Source organism: Falco biarmicus, chromosome 7 (genome assembly GCF_023638135.1).
Source record: "Falco biarmicus isolate bFalBia1 chromosome 7, bFalBia1.pri, whole genome shotgun sequence".
Classification (NCBI taxonomy): Eukaryota; Metazoa; Chordata; class Aves; order Falconiformes; family Falconidae; genus Falco; species Falco biarmicus.
Window position 1 is genome coordinate 55,847,242 of NC_079294.1, and position 25,939 is coordinate 55,873,180.

Here is a 25,939-nt window from a genome sequence, read left to right on the forward strand (position 1 = left end):
CTTTTTTTGAAATTACTGGAGTTACACCTCAATTTTTACTTTTAAGTATGCCACAACACACCAAATACATCTGAAACATTAAAGATTTGCATTAGTTTCAAGATTGATTTTTGGGTCTCTAAATCCTTGGGAGAGTTTTGCAAGTATTTGCAATTACAGACAACCCATAAATACCCATCAAAATCTCCCTCTGCCGTAATGTTTTCTGCAATGCATCACTATCAGCAGGATATACAATAATAAGTTAACTTGCGTCCTATTCCCTCTGCTATGATCTTAGTGGGAGTACTGTTAACTCTGTAAAGGCTGTGCAGATCTTCTCTAAATGTCTAAATATACTTACAGCAAATCTACTTTTTAGTATTTGAGCAAGCGGATTGGGGTGTTGAAAGACATCCTTAAAATCTCATTTAAATCTCTCACAAAAAACTATCCTGGAGAGAATCTGGTTTATCTATGTGGACTCACATACTATATTTTTTAAAAGACTGGCATCAACGTACTAGCTATATGTCTTCCCTTCTGCTTATTTATTTTTCCCCCTAAGCAAAGCTGAAAACTTCAACCTCTGTTATTAGAAACATTTGTAACCAAAACCAATGACAAACACGTACTATTACAGAACATTATACTATATATATATATATGCCTCATTTATTCTAGTTTTTTAGGACACTGACTTACCAAATCTTATGCTTATAAAAGAGCCAGATGCTAGACACTGGAAATCGCACTTTGATATATTACAAAGCTATATTGTAAGCCTACTGCATGGCCTTCACGTGCACTTAAAACCTACAGGTATGTAAATAATATCAAATGATGAAACTAGAAAGCAGTTTCTTCAGGCTTTATTTTACAATTTCTCACTAAATATATTTACAGGACATGGAGTTTGCTTTAGTGCAATACATAGTAATGTTGCATAAGTACAAACTGTTGAACTTTCCTAAAAAAATAAAGAAATAAAGACTTAACTGATGTTACAGCTAAGTATGTAAAGCAACATTAATAAATCTGAGTGAAAATGCTAACAGCATCTTTTCTTTTCATAAACAACTTCTAGAAACAAACCACAAACCGGCATTACATATTCCCAACTACTAACCCTTGTACAGTACCATATCATTTAAAAAATGATTTTTTTTTAAAAGCACATATACCGTACTGTATGGCAGTCTTTTTCTACAGATACTGACTTACTCTGTTAATACAAATATGATATAACCTTGGCAGTTTTGAAGAACAAAGTTATCTCAAGATATCAAACATCAGTAACAAACTCTGATAAGCACAGCTTCTTGAGAACTTGCTTTAACAGCATTTCTTCACAGTGATATTTATGAAAGGTTGGAAAAAGATTAGCATAAAATATTTCCATCCTTTTTCAGTTTTTATGCAAAAATCATTACTTTTATATCGGTAATTATAAAATTACAAACACTTTCTATAAGTAACTGCATCTGTAGTAATGATAGAAAAAGTTGTCAGTAAGATACCTAAAATGAGGCTTGCATAAAATGATAGTTTGAAGAAAAGTAGGTACATATTTTTTAAAGTAATAATAAGGGTGGTAACTTATTTAGAATAAGCAGCACAGCAGTTTAACAGACAACCTATTAATCAATTAAAAAAGCTAATTATTTATTAATGTTAAAAAAACCAAGAAACTGTGATGAGGTGAAATCAACATTTTAAAAGATTTGATGAGACATTTACTCTTAATCTTAGTTTTGGCACTTTATTGGAACAATTACTTTACCAAAGACCAAAATATGTATAAAAGTTATACAGCTCCTTGACATACCTGGCAGATATAGTACATAAGTACTGGCAAACACTGAAAACATAGTTAGTTAAACATTCCCACAGAATTGCACATGCATGCACTATTTGGACAACAGCATTTTATCTATGTTCTTGGAGGTGACAAACTTGCATTACTTGGGTATTTTAGGCCATTTCTTCAGCAGATCTTGTTTCTGATTTAAGTCTTACAAATTCTTTAGCAACTTCATCATTGGTCCTCTGAGAAAGTATTCTAAGAATTGTTAACCCAGTTTCATCTACAGAGATGTTTCTCAACAAGGGGTACCAAGATGAACAGCTACCTTTCTCTGCTATGTTTTGCAGCTGAATAACTGTCATTCCTATAATGCGATCTTCCCTAGCAAAGCAGTAATCTTTCACTGAGAGGTGAAGTTCGTAGGCTCCTGGCTTATCTTCATTACTCAAAATGCTGCATGGATTAAAAATATGAATTTAGAACAAGGAGTTCAGTTTAATTCCCCTAGGGAATGAATGTAGTCTAGAAATCTTGTAAAAATTAAAGCGATAGTGGTAGTTTAACTTCCATAGTTCCATTTTGTTGTGACAGAGTATTGTTTATTTTTAACCTCCTACACAGTTAATCTTTCAGGTGCTACTGATGATGTAGCCTCTGTTCCCACTGACCTGAACAGAGACAGAGAACTGATCATTCCCTCAATATCGGAAATAGTTACCTTCCCCTAGAAATTAGCTGAAATGTTCAACTAGTTCCACAACTATCATAACCACATCTTTAAACCACTTGCAAAAAATAAAAATCACTAGCAGAGCCTCAAAAGGAGCTCTGTGGTCAGACACTGAGAAAGTGAACTCTGTCCTAGACAGGTCTGGGGGGTAAGGGGGGAAAATGAATTGGTCTCAGTTAGGAAAGGGGGAGGAGGAGTAAACAGATGAGACGTGCTGTTGAGAAGTACTGAATCTGAAACTCCAAGTTAGGTTCAAATTTCTTATTGCTTTAAGGATTAAATAGAGAGAGAATAGATAGAGATAAATAGAAGGATTTATAGAAGAGATAAATAATAGGATTAGCACTTGCACAACCCTTTACATATCTAAATATCTCAACAGTTATAAAGGCCCAGGTATTTAGCAGTTACAATTAATGCTTCAGTTCAGATAACTATTTGGGCAAATAGATTTTCTAGGTATATAAAGTCATTCCTGTATAGGGAAATGAATTGTACATTTTACGTCTTTTGTAAGACTGAAAGCTTAGTGGTTGTCATTTATCTTCATATAAAACAAAGATACAACTTACTAAATAATTTTGAAGTGGTGTCTATATCTACAGACTCCAATGTGTATAGTGGCTTTGGGATGGTTCTTTTATGTTTTTACCAGTTTAACTGCAAGAAATTCTAACAAAAATTGCCTAAATTATGCAATTAACAGACAAAAAATACTTACAATTGGAAAGTTTCATTGTATTTTGGTGACCAGGTGTTGCTCTTTGTCTTGGTTCCGTGTTTCCTCTTCTTGTCACTTAGGTTAGGACCTAATATGCAAACTTCCACAAATGGCCGGAACATAGCTGTTGTTTGCCAGTTTAGATTATTAATTGCTACAACTGTAAAGAAATAAAACAAATGAAGTTAAATAAAAGTCCCTTAGAAGAGCTCCAGTTAATTATCCAGTATGACTTTGTATAGCCAATGAAAGGTGACCTGAGAACTTCCCTACAGGATACCGATTACCTATCAAGCCTAGGAGGAGCTTTCCCTGTTTTCTGCCAAATAGGATGTCTGACTACTTTCAGTTACAACAGTAGAAAATATAAACATATATTTTACAAAAGCTTTCCATTAACAGCTCTTTTGTCTGCTAACTTTGCTGTAATTAAAGAATCAGCTTATACTAATGTAAATGACACTGGGTTTCCTCTGGAATTCCAGGTTGTGCAGAACAGATATTTTCTTAAAAATGGAACTTTTAAAATCTTGGTGCAGTCATTCACCATCTAGCTTTGTTACAGATTTTGGAAAATTATATTATATGCAAGCAATTCAGAAGTGTAATTTGTAATGTTTGAATTTATGACTCCATCACTTCATTAACTGTCCACACAGAGAAGTACAGATAGTACTTACCTGCATAATCATAACATCTACTGATGTTGAGCAAGGAAAAAGTATGCTCCTAATCACCTGAGGCTTTACAAGTAGTGTAATACTTAATATTTGTTATTTCATTGTTGGTATGTGTTACTTAAGATGTGGTACTTGAGGGTTTTGGATTTCGTTGTTGCTTTCTTTTTAAAACTAGCTATTTGAAACTTACCTTTTACAATGACTTTATGCTCACCAGTTCCAGGATGTGTAGAGACATCCACCTGTATAGATATCTCACCCACTGAATTATTAGTGGTTTGGCCTGAAATAATAATTAGTAGGTTAGCACACCTGGCTTCTCAATACATCAAAAGAAACAGACAATGAAAGAAGGTGAGCAGTTTTTTCTGTCAGAAACACTTAGAAATATAGAACATATTTCACACTTAACTGGGAATCTGTTATGGTTTCAGAAGTGATTTTGCCCCCAAAATACCCCTCAATTGCAAATGTCTATGTAAAGTGCCTCAGCAAAATAAGGAAACTGCTTTCACCTGGAACCTTCCATACTGGTTATCATTAGGTGCATTTGCATCTTCAAATGCAAAAGTTGGTGGCTTTGTCAAACATTGTTTGCATGTGCACCCCAAAAATCTTACTGCAAGTATGCATTTGGAAAACTATTTCTATATTGTTATTGATAAATCCTTTGCTGGGGGTTATGTCTAAGCAAACTACTAAAGTTCTGCACTAACACAGACACAGGAGCTAAAAGTAAAAAGGAGAAGGTTGTAGGTATGGCAGAGGAGCCAGGAACTTAATTTTGAAAGACTTTATTTTTGAGCGCTAATGCAGGTTCCAGGTCAATTGACACATAATGATTCCTTTAAAAGGACTTTCAGTATGTGTTGTAATGTCTTTTAATATATCAGGTTATAACAGTACAATATAAGCAAAATTGGGTATGTTTATTTGTTCTTTAATTGGATGACTGTGAACGCTGAACTCTGAACACTTGCTCCCCAGTCTAATCTCTGTGAAGCAAATACTAAAGCAAATTACCATCCCTTTATAACTGGCTGCTCTTTTTGTGGGTTAGCAGAGGAAAGATTCTATCTTCTAAATTCCTCACCCACTGGTTCCCCATCCATCTATATGAGAAGGAGAAGCAAACATTCATTTAGAAGTTTTCTAGCAGCTCATGCAGGAATTCAGGAAGGGGTGCAGAGAAGAGGGGTGTCTTGTGTAATCATACTGGGAAAAAATATTCCACCCCCCCCACCCCCCAAATTAGTTTATACCCAGAATATGTATCTTTTTCCCTTTATCACACAGTCTTTTTCTGGATTTCACCATTAGTATCTTCCTAGAAACATGTTCTGCAGTGATGTTTAGTCGTCGTATTGGCATAACCCGATTGCAAGGTCAATTAAATACTCTTACTGCAAGTGTTAGTGCTCCAGAGAACAAGTGTTTTCCCTGATAAATGTGGAAATTCAGTGCTCAATTAACTTCCTCAGCATCCTTGAACACTGTTCTGCATTTTCCAACTTTCAGGTGAGTTTGGTTTGGAATTGTCATGAATCCACATTTAGATTGTACTCAACCACCTTTTAGCAAAGTACACAGTCTCGGTATCTTAATTTGGTTATAGCTGCTGCTTCTGAATCGCAGGGTACCTGTACCAATTTCGCTGCTAGATGTATTTCAGTGTCAGCCCGAGGGTTTGGATCGCTACTGACATGTAAACAGGCAATTTGTTAGACATCAGATTTTTAATGACAAGAAGTTTAGTTTCAGTGGCAGCAATTAATTTTCTTGTTGTATTTGGACAATTACTTAAAGCTGTGGTATATGGGATCTTTAATGAAGTTACTGAATCATTCTACATCTTGTTCATAATAAATACTACTTCTTTTTTAAAAAGCATATATAAAGAGATATGAATGAAATGGACTAGAAAAGCCAAATAAAATCAGTAGAACAGCTTTATTTAGAAGAGTAAAATAAGGTATCATCTGAGTGTACAGTGAAATTAGTTTTTATTTAGAAAGAGAAAGGAAATTCTCATTTGGTCATGGTCATACAGCTGATTTTATTTGCTTTTGCAAACACACTATCTTTAGACTATCAGTAAGTAGCATAATACTGACACTGAGTTTACGCTTGTTGAAATAAAATTTATTTATAAAATAATAAAAAAAATATATTTGGAGTGCAAAGTGCTATGTAAAATTATTCTGTCCAGAAAACCAAGATTTTAAAAAAGGTCTCATTTTCATTACACAAAACGTGGTGTTTTTAATGGAGTTATATTTAACTCAGTGGGATGACTTGTGTGAAAACACCTTCCCCTATATTCATGTGGATTACATGAATCAAATGAAGGTAACACCTAAAATTCAGAAGGAAGCTTATCCAGGCTAGTACCCCAATACTATAGCTAATATATATTTTTATATATAGGTTAGTATTATTTGCTTTCTGATGCTGTGGAGTAAATCAAAGAGAATAGAGACTGGAGCTTCTAGAGCATTAATCTGTCTTGTTCTTTCATACTGTGAAATTCCACCTTTTCAAATTGTTAAGTACTGCATGGAATTCAACCTTAACAGGTTCTGGTGGACCTTTTTATGAATGATGCTTTTGATTCCACATATAGCTATCTTCAGCTATGAAGTCTGAGTCATTTATCTTTTGTTCTAATGATAAAGGTTTCATTGCCAAGCTGGACAGGAGAAGAGAACCAAGAATTAGCAACATGTAAATCATAGGGACACTGAATACATAGGATAAACTGAATGTACTGAGAGAGTGTAAGAGAAGTTCTCAAACTCTCTTCCAATCAAAATTAATAAAAATTTACCACTTACTACAGTGGAAGGTGAGTCAGGCTGATCCTGAATTTCACTGAAAAATCAATTACTTAAAAGATGTTTTGGTTTAGGGTTTTTTAAGAGAAATCAGGAATGTTTTAAAAGAAAACAATTAGCGTTTTCATTTGATAGCTTATGCAGCATCTTGTGGGTGATGGTAACAATGGAGCATGCTATGTTAACCTGTAATAGTGATGCATTAGATCTCACCAAGACAAAATTTATGAATCTGCAAGATAAGTCTTGCTCTGGCTCTCCAACTTATTAACTATGCAAAGTATATCCTTGCAAAGGTCTCCTAACTGATCTTTTTCTTTCCTTTTCCTAGTAGCCCATAATTCACAACAGTGCTCTAAGCCATATTGCAAATATATAGTGGGATTAGTCCTGTATGTATAGCACTGTTTGATAAGTTATAAAGAAATCTGTGTAAAACATCACACAGACAGCTGACATTAAAATGATCCTACATTTCACTATTGCTGAGGAAAACTCCTGCAGCAGAATGTCTCAGCCAGCAGAGACAATTTCTGTTCTAGACTCTAGTGGAGTCTGGAATATAGGCTTGGTTTCTTTCTGTTACCACCCCATCCATCTTGCATTTATCTCTCTCTGACCTGCTGAACAAACTAGAGACACAATTCTTGGACATTCAGTGTTTTCTTATAGCAGCTTTTGTCAACATTAAGAACTACAGCACTTCTTTTTAAAGTCTCTGATCTCAGAATCACAGGATGGTCAGGCTTGGAAGGCATCTCTGGAGATCATCTGACCCAACCCCCTGCTAAAGCAGGATCACCTCGAGCAGGTTGCACAGAGTCACATCCAGGTGGGTTTTGGATTTCTCCAGAGGAGACTCCACAGCTTCTCTGGCAGCCTGTTCCAGGGCTCAGCCACCTTCAAGGGAAAGATGTTCTTCCTCATATTCAGAAGGAACCTCCTATGTTTCAGTTTGTGCTCATTGCCCTTGTCCTGTTGCTGAGCACCACTGAAAAGAATCCTCCTGACACCCACCCTTAAGATATTTGCATACATTCATAAGATCCCCTGATCTGTCTATTTCTGCTGGTTTGTTTTCTTTCTTGCTACTAATTCTTGTGAAGTCACAGCAGGAGTTAGTGATTGTGATTGCACTGTGGAAAGGTCTATTTATCCTACCACATTTCAGAAGACAATTTAACTGACAGATTGCACTTTTCTTTCTTTAGTACTGTAATGTAACTAATTAGAAGGTTAACAAGCACAAATAATTCTGCTGTGTTTTTGAAAAACCTTATGGTTGCTTAACTATTACTATCTCTACTCTAAACTCTGCTTTAGATTTTATTTGTTAGGTTATTTATATGAATCAAAATACACCATACTCTCATAGGTGGGTTTTAAAGTGATCACCTGCATTTAAACTGCATTCTTTTGCAGCCATAGTACAACAAATAGTAAAGGAGAAAATATATTTCCGCTGGCCAAAGGTGCTTGTTTCTCAGTGGACAAAAAGTCTAAAAAGCTAGATTTTGATTTCTCCCTTATTTAGCATCTGAAATGTTATCAGTGTGATAGTTGTTGCAGCCCCAGTGATCTTGACAGAAGGGAGCCATTTTTGAACAAGGACCTACTCAAAAGTTTCTTAGTCATGGTAATCATCTTGGCTACATGTGCACTCAGAAACTCATTCTTCTGTCTTCTATTCTTAAGTAGGTAGGTACTTTTGGAGGTGGACTTGTAGAGAAAATAGCAGAAAATACAAATCGAAAATGAGTCATTAATATTTTGTAAAAATAAATCAGAAACTCCCTATATTCTCTAGCATAATACTCCTGCTAAATGCAAGGGACTTCTCCTGAATCAGTCTGTGATTGTGCACAAAGTACATTTCTGTGAAAGGGGTCCTTTGTCCTGCTCAATCCTTTAGCAGCAGAAAGTTTTGAAAAAGTTTTCCCATCAATCAGGAGGACTTTAGAAAATAACTACTAGGTTTGCATGAAAAAAGAACCCAGCAGAAATAAATGGGATGCACAGAAAATGAGCTAGCATAAAATTTAAGAATAGAATTTGAGACATTGAGACCTCTAATGGAGTATACTTTCCAGCTGCTCTGGGAGTTGGGACTTTGAAACTGGGATGCTTTTGTTATTTCTTGAGGAAAAGAAAATTAAAAAGGAAAATGTTAAGAGCAGGTTGTTTGTGGGGCTACTAGGAGCATTGGTATGCAGCATGGACCTCAAAAAGTGGCACAACACATCTGAGAAGCTGAGCTGATCATTGGACCGTTCATAGGTCTGAGCTCTGCCTTTCCAACCACCCCAGTTATGCTGCTAGGAATATTTAAGATAGCAAACTAAAACCAGTTTGCACTATTTGTATATTCTAATATAAAAATAGGAAAGTTTATATAATGATGCAAATTGTCATACAGAAGTATTTATGGAAGATAAAATTGCTGTGTCTGAAAAGGTATTGCTTGACCTATCTGTTAACAGAATTAGTTGTTATCTGGTATTGTGTTTAGATAAATGTTGTCATCAATCTTGCAATCTCTTCTTTTTACAGTTCAGTATAGCAAAATGTGGTAGCTATATGAAAGCGAAATATAGCAGCCTTCAAAACTAAGCAATGAAAATAAATAATTTGATGGTTTAAAAAAGTCAGACAGAAATATGTGGTACTGAACCCTAAGAGAAAAATCTGTCCGTGCACTCAGCCATACCAGCCTTCTCTCTCATCATCGCTCAATATGAGTGATCAGCAGACTTCCTTTATTGTCTCTTACAGTCACCTTTTATGCCTTCTTATAATTAGCTCATACATATTACAAAAGTTAAGCTCATTATTGGTTAGTTGCCTAAATACCAAGCCTGCCCCTAGTTTCTCTTCTGTAGTTATCGGTTCCCACCTGCAACATTCTTTTCCCACCAAAATCTTCCTGTTATTGTGTAACAAGAACAGCCAAAGACAGTTATTTTTGCTTTACTTCAGATAAGCTGAGAGCAATGTGCATTTTTGTCCAGCCAGCTGGACTATGTCTATGTGACCCTTTTCAGCTAGTCAGTTATCCACAATTCCCCTGTTTTTATTTTGGGCGACATAGGCTTGGTTGACCATTTTCAATAACAGCATTTTAACACAGGAAAATACACAGCCTGTAGTACAGAGTTTGAAAATGGTTGTGTAATCCTAGGTTAACATATCATTTCATGATGTGGAGCATCAATTATATTATGTTATGCCTTATGATAGCAATTCTTTCTATTCAAACTGCTTTAAAGATCTTTTGGCATTCATTGTATCTTCCTGCTAGTAGTTGCATGTAAAATCCTTAAAGGCTTTATTTGAGGGCCTGTTTCTCACAAGATAAAGAATAAAAGAGTAGTAAACTGTGTGTCAGAGAATGAGCAATAGATTGAGGACGTGCTTGCAAAACAAGGATTCTTCTTATGCTGCAAAGTAGCAAAAGAGGATAATAACGGAATGTTTTTATTGCTCTTCAGCCAGGGACATATTCTTTTTTCATCCAATAACAATTACAGCTTTCAATAACAACAGATTTAAATGGTTTTTCTTGTCTTGATTTTTTTTTAACTCTTGAGCTCTAGAAGCATTAGTTGTCAAAGTGATTGTAGTCTGTGTGGTATCCATTCTTGCTTAGTGATGCTTGCAGGGACAATTTTAACTCTACAGTGATATTGTAAAAGTAAGACTAACTTTTTTGCAAAATATCTAGGAGGACAATATGCAGATGTTCTCGTACCTTCCATTGTCTCTGTAACCCTTTCCCCAAACTTGCGTTGCATTCACAAAGTTTGGAAAAATTGTGGTTTATTCAGAATTATTCAAGAAATTGTTTTATTAAAAAAAAAGAAATCTTGACTGTTAAAGTGGATTGTTTTCTTCCTCTACCTTCTGTCCAGTTTATAGATCTGTTTAGCCTTAAGTATGTGGTTAAGTTGTCAGAGTGTATACATAGGAGACAAAGTAGAGATATGAGACAAGGAGGCACAGTCAAAAGTGGAGCTTTTTGGAAATTCAGGCAACACTAAATAGAAAATAAGGGTTGGACATTGTCACCAAAACCAGCAGCTGGGTGTCCAAAGCCCCATGTGGCTCTGGGTTTATGGTCTTCAGTTCAGGTTCCAGAAAACTCAGAAATATACTGTATCCCCCTCCTGATGCAAGATGTTATGGATCTCTGAGGAGAGAATTGATTCAATTTCTGGAAGCTGGAATGTATTAAGCAGTCTACACAGTGTCCAAAAGAGATCAGTGTCTGTTCTCAGGTGTTTGAAAGCAGAGCTCCTAATTTGTATCTGAAAGGCTTTTTATACTATCTGCAGTTATTACAACATAATAGTCTATTATTTGCTTAGAAATGAAAGCACTAAATGTCTGAATCTATTGAATATATATATATATTGTCAGAAGGCCTTTACTTGAATTTACTATATATATTTTTTCTTCACACAATTATATTCCGGTTTTCCATACATTCATGATTCTTTACATTTAATTGATGGGCACAAATGACCCCTAGGTTGAGAAGGTAAACATGAATTAATTATTTTCTTTTATGCAAAGAGAGTGCTTCGTTAAACAGAAAAGGAATCTGACATTTACCAAACACCCATCTGACTTTAAATACTAATATGTTTTGTACTGAACCAACCAGTGCTTATATAACAATAATAGAAAGGTAAGATGAGATTTGACGGTGATTTGGTTTTCTTTTTGTTCACCTTGGAATTTCATAATTTGCTCATGCCTTAGATTTATATTACCATGTTGGTGTTTGGTATTTCTCTTCTTCTAGTTGGCATGGTTCTATAATCAACTCTAGATTACGCACGCTGCTCCTTTCTGCCCTACTTCAGGTCTCCGATTCCCCAACTTCCATACCAAATGGAAGTGATTCTTTCTTACTGAGTTTTCCCAGCCTTTCATTTTACTTTACACTTACCTGATTAAGCCTCTCTGTATGTCTACACTGCCTCCTTCTAATGTCTAGGGTTAATATATTTTTATAGTTCTGGGGGCTAGATGTCCTTCTAAAGTCCTTCCTGGACTTTTGTAGTGACTTGACTTTCTCCCTCTCTCATCCAGGTACTCACAAAAGTTGTTGCAAGTGGTGACTTTTGCAGTATTTTTGCCCTGAAGTAGTCAAATATAACAAGCTAGGCTCTGAAACAATCTTTATAACTTTATTAAAAGTTTGTAGATCTATGGAGGTTTACATTTTTTCTTCTTTATTTTTTTAATTCTGTCTTTTAGGATTTGGGATTTTGAGACCTTCTATCTCTCTGAGGATTAGAAATCTAGTTTAAAAGAAAAACAGCTACCTGCAAACTAATCGTCATGCGTGACACGATTTTATTACTTGAGACTTAGGAAAAGCTCACTAAGCACTGTGAGCCAGGCAATAAAACCAGCTGAAGTGGCAATGTTGCCCTCTGGTAACCCTATCCTATCCCATTCGCTAGCTAGCTGCTTCGGCATAAATCTGACCATTTATTTAAATACGGCACCTATGCTTTCACCTTATTTTCTATACAGGACAAAGGAATGAAAAAGTTGAAGAAACATTCAAGCTTTCACAGTCCCAATGCTCCAGAATTACACAAGCTATGGAATCAACAATCTTACTCAGACATACATTTATCATCTTCTGATTAACGATGCCAATAAAATACATGTATATTTGTCTGGGGTTAATTTATTAGAAAAGAAAAGATCAGGGTGACTAATCAAGTTCTTTTTCACAGGACCTGGAGGCTCTATAATTTAGAGGAAAATCTTGAGTGCATGTTTTAGCATTTTTATTTCTACAAAGGGTAAGTTAAAGCTAAATTGTTTGTATTTGATTAGAAAACGTGTATCATTTATCTTAAGGATCACTTGATGTGAAGGTATTGACAGAAGATTCTGCAGCATGTGTAAACCTCTCAATTGTACAAAGCCACACTATCAAAATACATTTTGTCCTATTTGATTTTCTGTAATGTCAGACAGAGTGATATCAGAGCAGAATATTATGTTGTGAGTAGATAGTACTGGTTTGAGTTTCAGGGTGGAATCCCCAGTGAAGACCTTCCCCTTCATCTCTGTCTGGTGTATGCCGTGCTTCGCATGAGGGCTGGCAATTGCACAACCCCAGTGAGACCCTCCAACATCTGTAGCCACTTGTATGTCTATATAGTAAGAAACCAGGGATGAGCCAGCTTTGATGTGGGAGGTGAATATCCTGTTAGCATCATCCATCCATCCATATGTATGTGTGTATATATATATACACACAGTCCAGTATTTTAACCAGGCAACATACAGGCAAGTATAGCCTCTAATATTAAGAGGTTTATATATGTAGTGAATGCTCTACTAATACCATTGTTATTTTTCAAAACCGATGTCATCTAACTGATGGATAAGAGGAGCTTGTGTTCATTTTCTTGAAGACTTAAGAGAAACTGTAATATACAACTTAATTTAGGTGCTTTGTTGTTTCATTTAAAGAGTAACAAAAGGAATTTTCCATTGTGATATCCTCTTAGGTGAATGTTCTGTAAAGACCTTACACTTCACCAGCAGTCTGGGGGTTTTTATATGTGAACTTTTAAAATATTTATTTTCTGCCACTATTCTGAATGCATTTGTTTTGATATTAACATATATGCTAGAACACTCCTATTAATTGTAATTCTGCAAGTTTCTTCATTGTTCTTGTATTTTCTGTTGTTTATTACTATACATTCCTTGGAAATGTATGGTGATTTCTGCAGTTTATAAAGCAGGTCTGGTTTTTTTCTTTCATGAAATAAGGCTGTGTAACACACGATTGTGATCTCAGTTTGAAACTGCAGTGGGTGAAGCAGGGATTATTTCTTGAGGAATATACCTGTATTCTGATAGAATACAGGTAGAGCTTTCAAAATATGACACTTCTGACACACAAAAGAGCAGAAAAAAACCTTTGTTTTTTCACTTATAAAAGCTGCTAAACGATTTTTGTTTTCTATAGTCTGATGTCATCTATCTGCTTACCCAGACTTTAGCATGTTTCCTATTTTCTGTTAACTGTTAGTTTAGTACTTGAATCTGATTCAAGAAGATAGAAGACAGTGAGGTTCTGCTTTGCCTTGTACCATTACAGGTTGCAAAGGAATACAGAATTGAATTTTGGCTTGGCAGCTGAAAATAATTTATCTTCATTTTTGATCATGTAACTTCCCTATGTTGGTGGCTTCAGAAGATGAGTATGATGTTACTGTCATAGTTAGTCATTCTCATTAGGTGAATATTTTTAATTCTGCTTATTAACGTGTTTTCAGATGCTTCTTCCCCTTTTAGCTTTCAATTGCCCAGCATAAGAATGAAGATATTTGGTACAAATCAGCTGATGTGAAAGAATAGCCTTTTTTGCAGCCGTTTAAACACACAAGTAGGGGTTGTAGTATGAGCTCCATGTTGTTAGATGAGTATTGATTTTTCTGCTTAAGTAATACAAACTCTTTAAAGTCAAGCTAAAAAATATATTGCAGTCCTGCCGCTATGGATTGCTATGTTGTATACCTTACAGTAACTAGCATTCTCTAATGAGGTTTATAAAACTAAGCTGCTGTAAGTTTATAAGAAAAAATATTTTTCTATTTCCAGTAAGTAACCATTTTAGATGCAACAGTGACATTTACTTTGGAGAAATTACTGGTAATAAATGACAGCAAATTCAGGACACTGTAATGTTTGAGATGCTGTCTTTTTACGTAGTTTACTAAAACCAAAATAATTTAAAGGATATCAAAATTAGAAAGAAGATTTATGGCTGTGGTTTAGTTTAGCAAACCTTCAGTAATTTCATAAACTATAGCTTGTGTTGTGAATGTTTACATTTGGGTTAGCATCAACTCTAATAACATTTGGACAAAACTTAAGTACTCTAAAAGGTGAAGGTATAACTCAATTCAATAAAAAGGTATCTGGTGGGCTGAAAATTTTCTCCTTTTTTAGGAACAAATTTCGAGAAGCATCACCAGGATTGGTCTGAGCTTTAAATAACAGTAAGTCAAATATTCCATAGAGTAGGAAAGTTTGATCAATAGGCCAGTAGATACAAAGGTAGTTTTACTTCAGTGTTTTGAGTCTGTTCCTTTTCTTCTGAAAAGTAGAAATATAGTAAAGAGTTTATTCTTTGGCTGTTATTGTTTTGTCTTGATTGCAAAAATGTGGTTGAATTTAGCACAATTTAGTTAAAATTGGCTTGTCCTGCCTGAACTGAAATGTGACCACCTTGTCTAGAGTTGTAGGTTGACAATTTGCATAAATATACATAAATATATATGTACATTGATGTACAAATATATGTCTTTTGCAGAAACCTTTGAGTTTTCCTTGATGATATTCTGTGCTTCCTTCTAGCCATACAGCACTGAACCACCAAGTCCCTGCAACTGAGCAGGGTTTTATAGGTCAGGCATGGCAGTGCGTTACTATTTCACAACTGATTCATGGATGGCACAAGTGTAGTGTGCACAAACAATTGTTTAGTCGCAAAAGATGTTGAAAACAATCCGTATTATAGTCTGAATGTATGCAAAAATCTTATCCTTCAGCTGAATTTAGAGGACAAAAAAGATCACTTTTACAGTACAAGTGAATGTATAGTATTAGTGGTGTGCAATCTAAACCTGACAATTTACAGCTGACACAAGTCCAAAGGACACAGAATTAATCAGACCTGAACCTCAGGGGATCTGTTTGGTAATGGTGTACTGTTGCTATGAGATTCTCACTTAGCTGCTTTATATGCTCTTTGCAGAAATCTCAGTGACCATACAGTGTGTAAGGTACCAGTTACTCAGGCTTTGAAATGCACTTCACTAAACTGCCCTCAGGTTTTTCAGAATCAATGTCCATTTTAGAGACTCTAAAAGTGACCTGCTCCACAAAATGGTTCTTGGCAGTGCTAACTTTACTGTATGGTTGAGATTTAAAAGTCTTTTTTTCCATTGCTTTGAGTTTAATTACATCCAACTGTCTATTGATTATGGATTGGTTACCTGCACAAATATGAGGGCAGGTATAAATCTAATTACACTTCAGAGAAAGTTTCTGATTTGAAAACAGGGTCATTTTAAGTAGATGCTAATTATACAGCTACAATTGTGAGACTGGAGGTTGTAATAGGTAAGTTTTTCAGTTCTTTTAAATAAGACATTAAAGTATGATGAAAAGCTATGAGTCACTTTTCCTTAGCTTTCATTCCCAGTGGCTACACTTCTGATAACACTGGTGTGCAAATATAGGCATGCTAATGTGTGCACAGAAATGAACACAGACCTCAGGCTGAAGTCATGATGAAATACAGAAAATTCAAGTTTGTGGTTCAAGATTTACAAAAGATTTCTGCTTATGGCTACAACCTGGATAATTTTTTCTCCTGAAGTTACAATGAAAGTATGCATAAGAAAAAGCCAAAAATGCTAGTTATTGATAATTTTCTGCCTAAATTCATAATGTTAATCTTCTTTGAGAGGGGGAAAAAGAATCTATTCCTTATATATTAGAGTTTTATAGCAATTTTCTCACTTGTAATACATGAATTATTAACAGAGATCCCCAGTCTTATATGAAAACTGCCTAGGAAATCATTCCTTGAAATTAATCTTGGGGCAAGCTGCAAAACTCATGTTTCATGCTTTTTATACTGCAAGTAACATATTGTACTTCAGAGGTAAAAGCAATTGATTTACAGCTTAGCTACCTAATTAAATCTTCTCTGATTCTCATGAGTGGGAGCAGGGTAATTCTTTATAGATCAGCAAATCATATTCCTTCCCAAAGATATTAAGTGGCAGACAGGCCATTTTTACAAATGCTCATTACATGCAAAAGAAAACTAGTAAAGTTACTATTATGCAAAAATCTGCAGCTTCTAGAATGAGGAAAAATATTCAGCTTGGAATATAATGCACATTAGACATATAAAAGCATTCCTGTATGTACTGTAGAGGTATAAAAACACTGTCCTAGACTGATTAAAAAAAAAGGTAAGGAGTAGCTTCTTTTTGGAAACAGACGGAATCTTTGCCTGAAAGTATAACCATGAACTCTTGCCCTCTTACTGAAACCATGGAAAGTCCTCTTCTGAAATACACTATTAATGAATGGTATAGAAGGGGACTCTGCATTTCAGTTTTTTTTGCTGGGATACACCAAAATTAGAGCTGCAAAAAGTGGCTTCGGTGTTGCTGACATCCAGATTCAAAAAACATCTAATATCATATCCTTGCATGTTCTCTGTCTTGGTTTGCTTTTGGGAAAGTATCAAAATCTTGAATTTTGGTAAGCGGGCAAAAAAATTATGTGACATTTTCAGCAGGATGGTTTTGAGTCTGAATTCTGAAATGTACAAAGGAAAAAAATCCAGACAGGGAAAATAATGCTGTATTTTAGCCTACAGAAACCTTCTATTCCTTTTGAATCCATCGATGACTTGCTAAAAGTGTGGGTTCTGTAATGGGGAATCAATGTGCTACATTAAGGACGTGTTGCTCACAATTTATTGTTCTTAATCACAGAAGAAAACCTTAATGTATATAGGTCATGCTTTTTACAGTTATCTGTGATTAGTAATTAATATTCTCCATCTCTGAAAGTATCTAGAGCTGCCAATGTACTTAACAAATTTACTCTGTTTCTGCAGTTATAATAGACCCTCTGGTATGGCTTCTACAACCCTGTCTGTGTTGGAGTGCTCCCATAAATAACCCTGATACTCAGCGTTCAGATAGAGCTATGGGACCTATTCTTCCTGTAAAGTGACAAGCTGATAAATGCACTTCCCTCAGGTAAGCTCCCTTGATTGACAACAGCAGTTGATATGGGATAACATCACATGGGCAAGTTTGTGACAATAAACTCTAAAATACCACAGTGTTGGGAGAAAATGACTGGCAACCAATCATTTAAAACATTTAAAATATAATTTGACATAATTATACCTTTTTTACAGATCACTTACTTTGAGATGTCTGAGTGTGTATAAACTTCTTTATCAAAGCGTCTGTAGTTTGTGTGTAAAGGCTAAGAGCATATCTCAGGGACTGTAGGTCTGGGCTCTTTTCCAGGAAATTCTTTTTCAGCCCACTTCCTCCAGCATGGAAGTATTGCTAAGATGAAAAAAAAAATATTGTCATTCAGAGAGGCACATTATCTGAAAGGCCTCAGTTACAAACATACAATTTTAAGTAAAATTCTTGCACAAACTTTAAAAAAATAACACCTGGCATATGTAGCTAGATTTATGATTACAGCAGGTGACATAACTGTCAGCGTCTACTACACAGCTTCTTTCCAAAGGTAAAAATTTAAGCCTTTTGGGAGAAAAAAATATGCAAAATTTTCATTTTGGTCTTCATGATCTCAAGTATTTATATATCAAAACTGGATATATGTGTATTTGCAGGGTTCTTTTAGGTTGTGGAGAGTGGAATCTGTTTTAATTATACCTAACAAAAATTTCTCTAAAATCAAGGCATGGTTTACAGCACATGTAAAGGATATATATATATATATAGGCTAAACAAATTTTAAACCAATGTTTTGTTTAAGCATTTTGCAATCTATATTTCAGTTCTAGGTCTCAAGATCAATGTACAAAGCTCCCAGTGGCTAATTAGTAAAAGCAAACAAGGTTTTTCAGGAAAACACTGTGACTACTTGATGACATGAAATACTAGTCAACTCAATACAGGGCGTGTTGGGAGCTGTTAAGTAGAATCTAATCTCCCTACATTTTTGGAGTGTTGCCAAAGGAATATATGTAATATATACATTTCAGTCATATATACAAAATACTTGATCTCAAGCATATCTGTGACAAAGCAGACCTGCAGTCCACACATGTCCATTGCATGTTAGTCTACATATTTCACCTTCTGATTCTTGAGATTTTTGCAGGAGATGGAACAGAAACGTATTTTTCATAACAAAGTCATTATTTACATTTCTGTGTTGATGGCTACTGATCATTAAGGGGAAAAATAACAGTAGGAGCTAAACAAAGTATCTGAAGTAACCAGGCTGAAAATTTTTACATTGTTTTAATCCTGTGTGGGCAGTTAGTTTTCAGTTTAAGAGGATCCAACTTAATTACCTTTATCTTTTCATCATTGCATACTTATGTTAAATTTGTAACTTTCCAAGTGAATTATTTCATACTATATGTTTCCAAAAATCTCTCTTAATTGTTTGAAAGTATATTCATGATTTCACCCATGATCTTAATCGATTTATAAGTAAGTGCTAAAATCTGCTAATATTTCCTGCTATTGTGAAAACTACTACATTTTTTTTTTAGTTGTGTCTTGCAATAAAATATCTGCAGCAGCAGCTGCAAAGGACTAAAAGCTCCATGAAAGATAACAGGCATGTAAAGGAACAAGGACAGCCGACCCTAATATTCCTGAGTTTTTATGTTTTTTTGCTTTTGCCCATAAATGGTAAGTTTTGCATGCAAAACCACTAATAGGAACATATTCTTGTATGGAATAAAATGCAGAAAAATAATGAATAAACAGAGTATTACAGATTCAGTTGGACACCTAATACCCTGTTCTTTGGAGATGTAAACCTTAAAATAGTTCACTTGCAACTCATGCTCCAGGCTGAGGGGCTTCAAGGTTTATAGGTGACAAAAAGAGGCTTGAAAGTCACTGACATAGGCAAGGTACAGATACAAGTGCATGATGTCAAACATGTGGAAATCAATGCTGTAGCCACTGCAGTCCCAGCCAAAACTTGACAAATGCCACACAAGTCATACTGGGTGGTAGTTTCACTTCCTAGAGTGCCTCTGGGTTTATAGTGCTTGCAAAGACAAAAATGGAAACTAGAACATTATTATTAATATTATTATGAATGTGATCAATGAATTATCTCTGGGCTGAGATAATGAGATAACTCAGTTTGAGGTAACTGAGGCCAGAAGGACATTTCTTCTAACAGTAAATAGCAAATTAAGCTAAAAATAATAATATAAATTGCTAAGGTTCTTTTTACATCGTAGAAAGACCAATGATATGCTATATACATTTAAGATGAAAGTTTATTCCTTTATGTTCTTCAAAACATTAATAACACCATCACCTCTTAAATTCTAAGTTGCTTAGTGAATTAATTTTGGTACTAAAAATAGATCAATAAAAGGGAAAACAAAAAAAGACTGCAAGCACAGAGGTACTCCTCCACACAATCCCTTCCTTTTTACAATAATCAATTACTTAATATTTTAACAGATACCATATCCCATTTTTACCATTCTTCTTATTTGGGCCACCATTTTTTTTGTTGTTGTTTTTGAACCATATTTATGTAACATTACCAAAAAATTGTAGATTTTTATCATTAAACTTACAAACTGCATTCCTAAAACAACATAGCAGCCTTTTTCTTGAGTTAACTCACAAGGTTTGTCTTTGTTCACTTTCTAATAGTGTAAGACCAATTTCTGCATGATCAAGGCTATTTGCTTAGTATTTTGGAAAAAAAGATTTTGCCATATCATGTACTAAGTACAGTAAGCAGGTTATGTCATGTGATTGCCTTACAATGTTTTTCAGAAAGCATTATCTTGCTCTGTTTATGAATGTAGCGCACAGAGATAAGAATATGGAATTAAAAGAGGATTTTCCCTATTTCTATCATTCTCCAATTCTAGACTTTTGGTTAGTAATGTCTATTTAATATCTGCCTATGACTCTTAAGAGTTTAAGCACTGGAAATTCAGGCAAGGTTAGAATTTACATTTTCCCCTACTTTTATTTATTTAGAACAAATGCTTCGAAAGGAAAATAATTAGATTCACATACTGAACTGAGGACTCCACAGGGCTTAATTTGGGAGCACGTATTATTTCAGCATTTTATTCCATTTCTGTTTCCACAAAATATCCCCAAATATTATTTTTATTTCTGAAAGAAATGCCAATTCCACTGCAAATACAAAAAATGGCAAGCGGGTGTCTTCTCTGATACTTTGTTCTTGTCTTTTGAGACACTATTTTGTTGCATAAGACTTGATCACGAATGTGTCCTCTTTTTATATCTTCAATTTTATACTTAAGTAGCTGCCTCCTTACCTTCCTGATGTGCTGTTTCTTCAGCAGCAGACATGAAAATATGCTGTAATTCTATAAATTGATTGCTTTCAAGTTATTTACACCAAATAAAGATCCAGGCCAATGTGAAAAAGACTGATTAGTACATTAAATAATATCCCTTAATGGCTTCTTTTGACTTCAGAAACCCGGTCTGTGGAGACTGTATCAAAGTCTCCAGTTTGGTATAAAAAAAACACCCCACAACAAAAAAATAATACCAAAAAGGAGTTTGTTAATCTCTGTACTTCTACATTTAGGATCATAATGCAATAACAATAAAACAAGTGGAAGTGAAAACAAAGTTTTCAGAACATTTCATCTGGCTTGTGGCCTGATCCTTTCATCCTCCCAGACAGGTCAAATCCTAGAGTTACTTTATCAATTACCAATAAATTTATTTGTATTTCTAGTAAGGAGATTAGCACCAGGTAACGTTGGATGGATTGTCTCTAATATGGGTCCTTTAGAAATCTAATGTAAAACATTTACTGCAATGCTAAGATTTTTCTAAAGTAGTTTTATGCATTACCAATATCTATATTAATAAGGAGCTGGTAATGCATAAAATGAATTTTTCAGAAGTGGTTTTAATAGGTGTGTGACTAATATGATTTTTTGTTTGCACTGAAAAGGGACCAATGTGTAGAATAATTAAAGAGCAATTTTAAATTAATCAGATTATTTAGGAGTGACAGTAAATTAGGTGGTGAATTCCAAACTAAAAAGCTGATAAATTCAACATTGAATTTAAAATAGTGCACAGTAATGCCTGGCATTAAAAGCCCCATTTTCTGGTGTGCTATAGAAAATGTGTCACGTTTGTGGGAATGTGCATCTAGAAATAACCATGCTTCTTAGGCTGTCTCCTCCGTGGGAGAAAAAGAGGCTGTGCTGCAACATAGTAAGGGTTTTAGCCCAGGTGCTTCAGCTACACTAACTCTAAAGGAACAAAAGAATCATGGACTTTGGCTACCAATTCCTTTAAGAGAACATGTTCTGTCTACAACTAGTAGAATAGTTTTCCTAACTTCTCTGCAATCAGACTGTTAGACATTTGCTTTCAAGTCAATACAAGTAGCTCAGGATCAAATGGTTCTTGACTTATTAAAGGGATCCTTATGATTCTAAGGGACCATTCTATATTAGAATCTGTTTATGTCAACCATACTCTTGGTCATTCCAGCACAGAACAGAAAACTACGTAAAGCTGTACCTTTATAGTAGCTAGTGCTACTTCCATTATTGCACATTGCCTCAGGGTCAGGCTTCTGGCTTCCTCTCGAATCACATGGTCCTGCAAAGCAAGTCAACAATGCACGTGATTTTGAAAGACAGACAGTATTGTGGCCTGAAAAACAAATAAAGCCCAAAACCTCCAAATGCTCCCCAAGTCCCTGTGATTAATAGGAATTAATTCAAATTCAGACTTCTTTTACAACAAATTATAACCTAGAGCAATCATGTTGTTTTCTGAAAACAGAGACTGGAGAGAAAAAGAACCAAAGTTTAACACTAAACATCTGTGTAGCATTACTTCTTTCCTTAGGATGTATTAATTCTCTGTTCTGGGGTGCAGAGAAAAAAATAAATTTTAAGCTTAAATAATTATATTAGAATGATACTGAAATAATTAATTTTATTAATAAACCTGAGAGTCTAAGGATTATTTGTTAATGCTGCACATTACAAAAAAAAAAGGGGGGGGGGGGTGATTAGAACATAAGTTAGTCAAAAAGCGACTATACTCCTGTCAAATCTTTGTCTAAAATAAGCATCCTGTGATTTATTTAAGCAACATTTTAACTCCTCTAGCAAAAGGAGCAATTCATAGAAGCATGAATTACCACATTTCTGCCCAAATCTGAAACCCTAATGGCAAAATTGATTGGCAAACAACTGACATCAGTTTCAGGCGCCTGAGCTCTCCAACAAGTGTATTATAGACTTCTGTAATGTAGTGCTGATGAGTTTACTCTAGAGGTACATGCTATGTTTCAATGCACACCATAAATAATACGCAGAAAAAAATGACTAGTATTCTCACCCTAGAGTTTTTTTCAGAACCAGTTGCAGAGGGCAACACAAAGATGTCATAATTTATTTTTTTGTGATGTTCAATGCTTATAAGGCCTAATTGTGCAATATGGGAATGATATCTTCTTGATCCATCTAGTGATCACTTTACCATACAGCCATGCAGTCTTTTATCCTGAATTTGGTTTTGATGAGACTGTAAAATCATTACTCACCTGTGAATACTCACTGCCATATTTAATTTTTACTATAGTAAATAAGCACGAGGCTTGGCCTCACAGTCACTAAAATTTCTTCTTTTTTTATTTATCATTAGAACAAGTCATTCACAGCTTCATTTGGCTCCATTACCTTGAGTTTTGAGAGTTGTCCAAGATCTTTGGCTGCACTGAATATCATCTGGGGCCCCTGTAATCACATTGAAAATTCAGGAAACAGACTCACTATATAGCATGTTTGCTTTTTATGTCAACATGATCTTATTTTCTGCTAGGACACTAGCCAAAATCACTGTTTTGCAAAGCAAAATGAAAATTTCAATTACACATAAGAGATATTTTCATTCAGTTGATAAGACCAAGTATTTTAATGCCTGCGGCATGATTCCCTCCGGTACCCCATACTTGATACACATATTGCATAGCAGTTGACAGTGGATTCGTGTGCTCCTGTCTGCTCTCTCATTTTATATTTAATACTTTTAAGCTGATGCTGTGATTATTCTTATACAGTGTGTCAATGAGATTGTTTTGTCCCTTATCATAGCTCTCAGGTGCTATGAGAATGTAAATAACCATAGGGCGAAGTGAGCAACCCTGAGGAACCTGTTTACAGTGAAAACTCAGTTGAGTAACACACAGCATAACGGCGTGCTGGTAAGCCAAAGCCAAAGTTTTAAAGAAAAGATACCAAAGTATTACGAAGTTACACCAATATTTTACAATAGCCAAATCCTGACATCATAATAAGGCCAATACCTACAGGTTTGTCTTGGACAAACAGAATCCTGTTATAATACCATGCTTACATTTTTAATCAGAATTACTCCAAGAAATATTACTAGTGCAGTTACTTGGCAGCTCAGCAAGGCAGAGTTCTGAATATCTGGATTTCAGAAAAAATAAAATTTGAGTTTTACATACTTACATAACTTACATAACACAATACAGAATATTTTTTCATTAGTCTTTCTGTTCCAAAAGGTTTCAGTTTGCAGAAATAACTTTGCTTCTGCATGATTGAATTGCAAAAGATGTAATATGGAACTGCAGCTTAAATATTCATTATTTATTAGTAGTGAGAATGGCAAGATAAATATGAAAAGTAAAAAATAAACCCTGCTTCTGAATGTCTATGCCTCTTACCCTCAGAAAGAAGGTAATACTCAAGGCTACAAAAGGGAAACATCTCTTTTACAGTATTCTACTTTTTCTTGATTTTGTTTAATTGTTCAATGGTAAATAGAAGTAGCAAAACAAATGCAACAAGCTATACACCTTTCACCATACCTGCCAACTATTTTTCGTGGTCCTTAGTCATTACAGATTATATATTCAAGATATTGTATCATCTTCTACCATAAAAATGGTGAGCAAAATATGGAAAAATATGCTGTGGACAATTTTCTAGTCAGAGGCTCATATTTCTTAAGTGGGTGTGGAGAAGTCAGGATCATTTCAGGTTTATGAAGAACGGGGCAAAGAACTTTAGAAATCCCAGCTGTTGCCATTTGAAATTATCTTAAAGAGCCTTGAACGATAGGTGCAGCCTCTGCCTTTAACCAGTAACTGGCTGACAAACAGAAGCCTTCCTACCTTTAGCTACTAACTAATCTAATATCCATCCAGAAGACTAGGTGAGGGGGAAGGAGGGCTCCTTGTCTCTGCTTCTTCACCACCCTTTGTGTTCTGCCTGAAATGTGAAAGTTTTGCACTCCAGTTGTACTCCCATAACTTAATGAAGTACAAACTTGCTAAACTAATGACTGGAATAACCTTTTTTGAAATGGGCTATAACATCAGTGTCAGCTTATTGCTTGGTGTGATTTCTGAGCATCAGTAAGGACAACAGAGGTGCCTGCAGATTCAAGCAGATGAACTGAAATCTCTGTTCAGCTGGTGGTCAAAGGTTATTTTCACTATGGTTGAAAGACTAAAATATTGTTAGTATTTTTTAAATAAAATTCTACATTCAAACTCTTGAGGGGAAAGGTTTGAAAAAATGTTTTACTGTCTTAACTAACTGAGACATATTGTGCTATTTTCCAAGCGGGATTACTAACTCTTTGACAGATAATTCTGTATTCTTGGCAACCAATTACAAAAAATCAACAGACCCCCCTTAACTCTGAAACATGATGTTCCATGAATCGATGTAAAACCTGATCCTGCATAAAGCTAACAGAATGCTCATGATACCTGATGGGAAATGCAATTACCCAATTTAAATGCAGATAAAATTTGCACCAAAATGTCTGAGAAGTAAATTAAAAATCTTGGAAATATAAATTTGACACAGTCACTCATTGAAAGAGAGTCTGTTTCTAATTAAGCATTGTAAACAAAAGCATTATAGTAAATAAGAATGAATTCAGTGGATGGAGTCCTGGCTATGATTTTGTGATTAGCTCTACTCTAGAATTTTTAATATCTCAGGTTATGTCACTACTACCGTAGCACCATTTATACATGTTCTATTAGATTTCCTCTTGCTTCTCCAGCAATATTCTTTCATGTATCTTTAATATATTATAATATGATTTAATGATATGTCTTTAACATACAGATACTGATGAATAGATTTTTAGCAGTTTAACTGATATAATAGGATGTATATAGTAAAGTTGCCTGAAGGCACACTACGGCAACGTCATGATTAACTTGTCATAAAGTTGCGGAATTTATTCTAGGCAAGATTGAAAATGAGAGGAATTAACGTTTATGTTACCCCAATAGCTCAAAAAAGCAAAAAGCAATTAAAAAAAGGCACTCCAAGCCAGACTTTTTCTTTCA

At 34.9% G+C, this 25,939-nt stretch overlaps 1 protein-coding gene across 2 annotated transcripts in view; it reads right to left on the reverse strand.

The window, feature by feature from the left end:
- Positions 1–835: 835 nt before the first annotated feature.
- UNC13C (unc-13 homolog C) overlaps positions 836–25,939 on the reverse strand; it is a 178,726-nt gene continuing 153,622 nt past the window's right edge. For both annotated transcript variants that reach the window (XM_056347091.1, XM_056347090.1), the window contains 6 exons: positions 23,280–23,336; positions 22,108–22,188; positions 17,757–17,904; positions 4,108–4,200; positions 3,238–3,397; positions 836–2,239 (listed from right to left, as the gene is read on the reverse strand). In XM_056347091.1, coding sequence (XP_056203066.1) covers positions 1,954–2,239; positions 3,238–3,397; positions 4,108–4,200; positions 17,757–17,904; positions 22,108–22,188; positions 23,280–23,336 — 825 coding nt within the window. In that variant the 3' untranslated portion in view covers positions 836–1,953. The remainder of the gene's footprint in view (positions 2,240–3,237; positions 3,398–4,107; positions 4,201–17,756; positions 17,905–22,107; positions 22,189–23,279; positions 23,337–25,939) is intronic.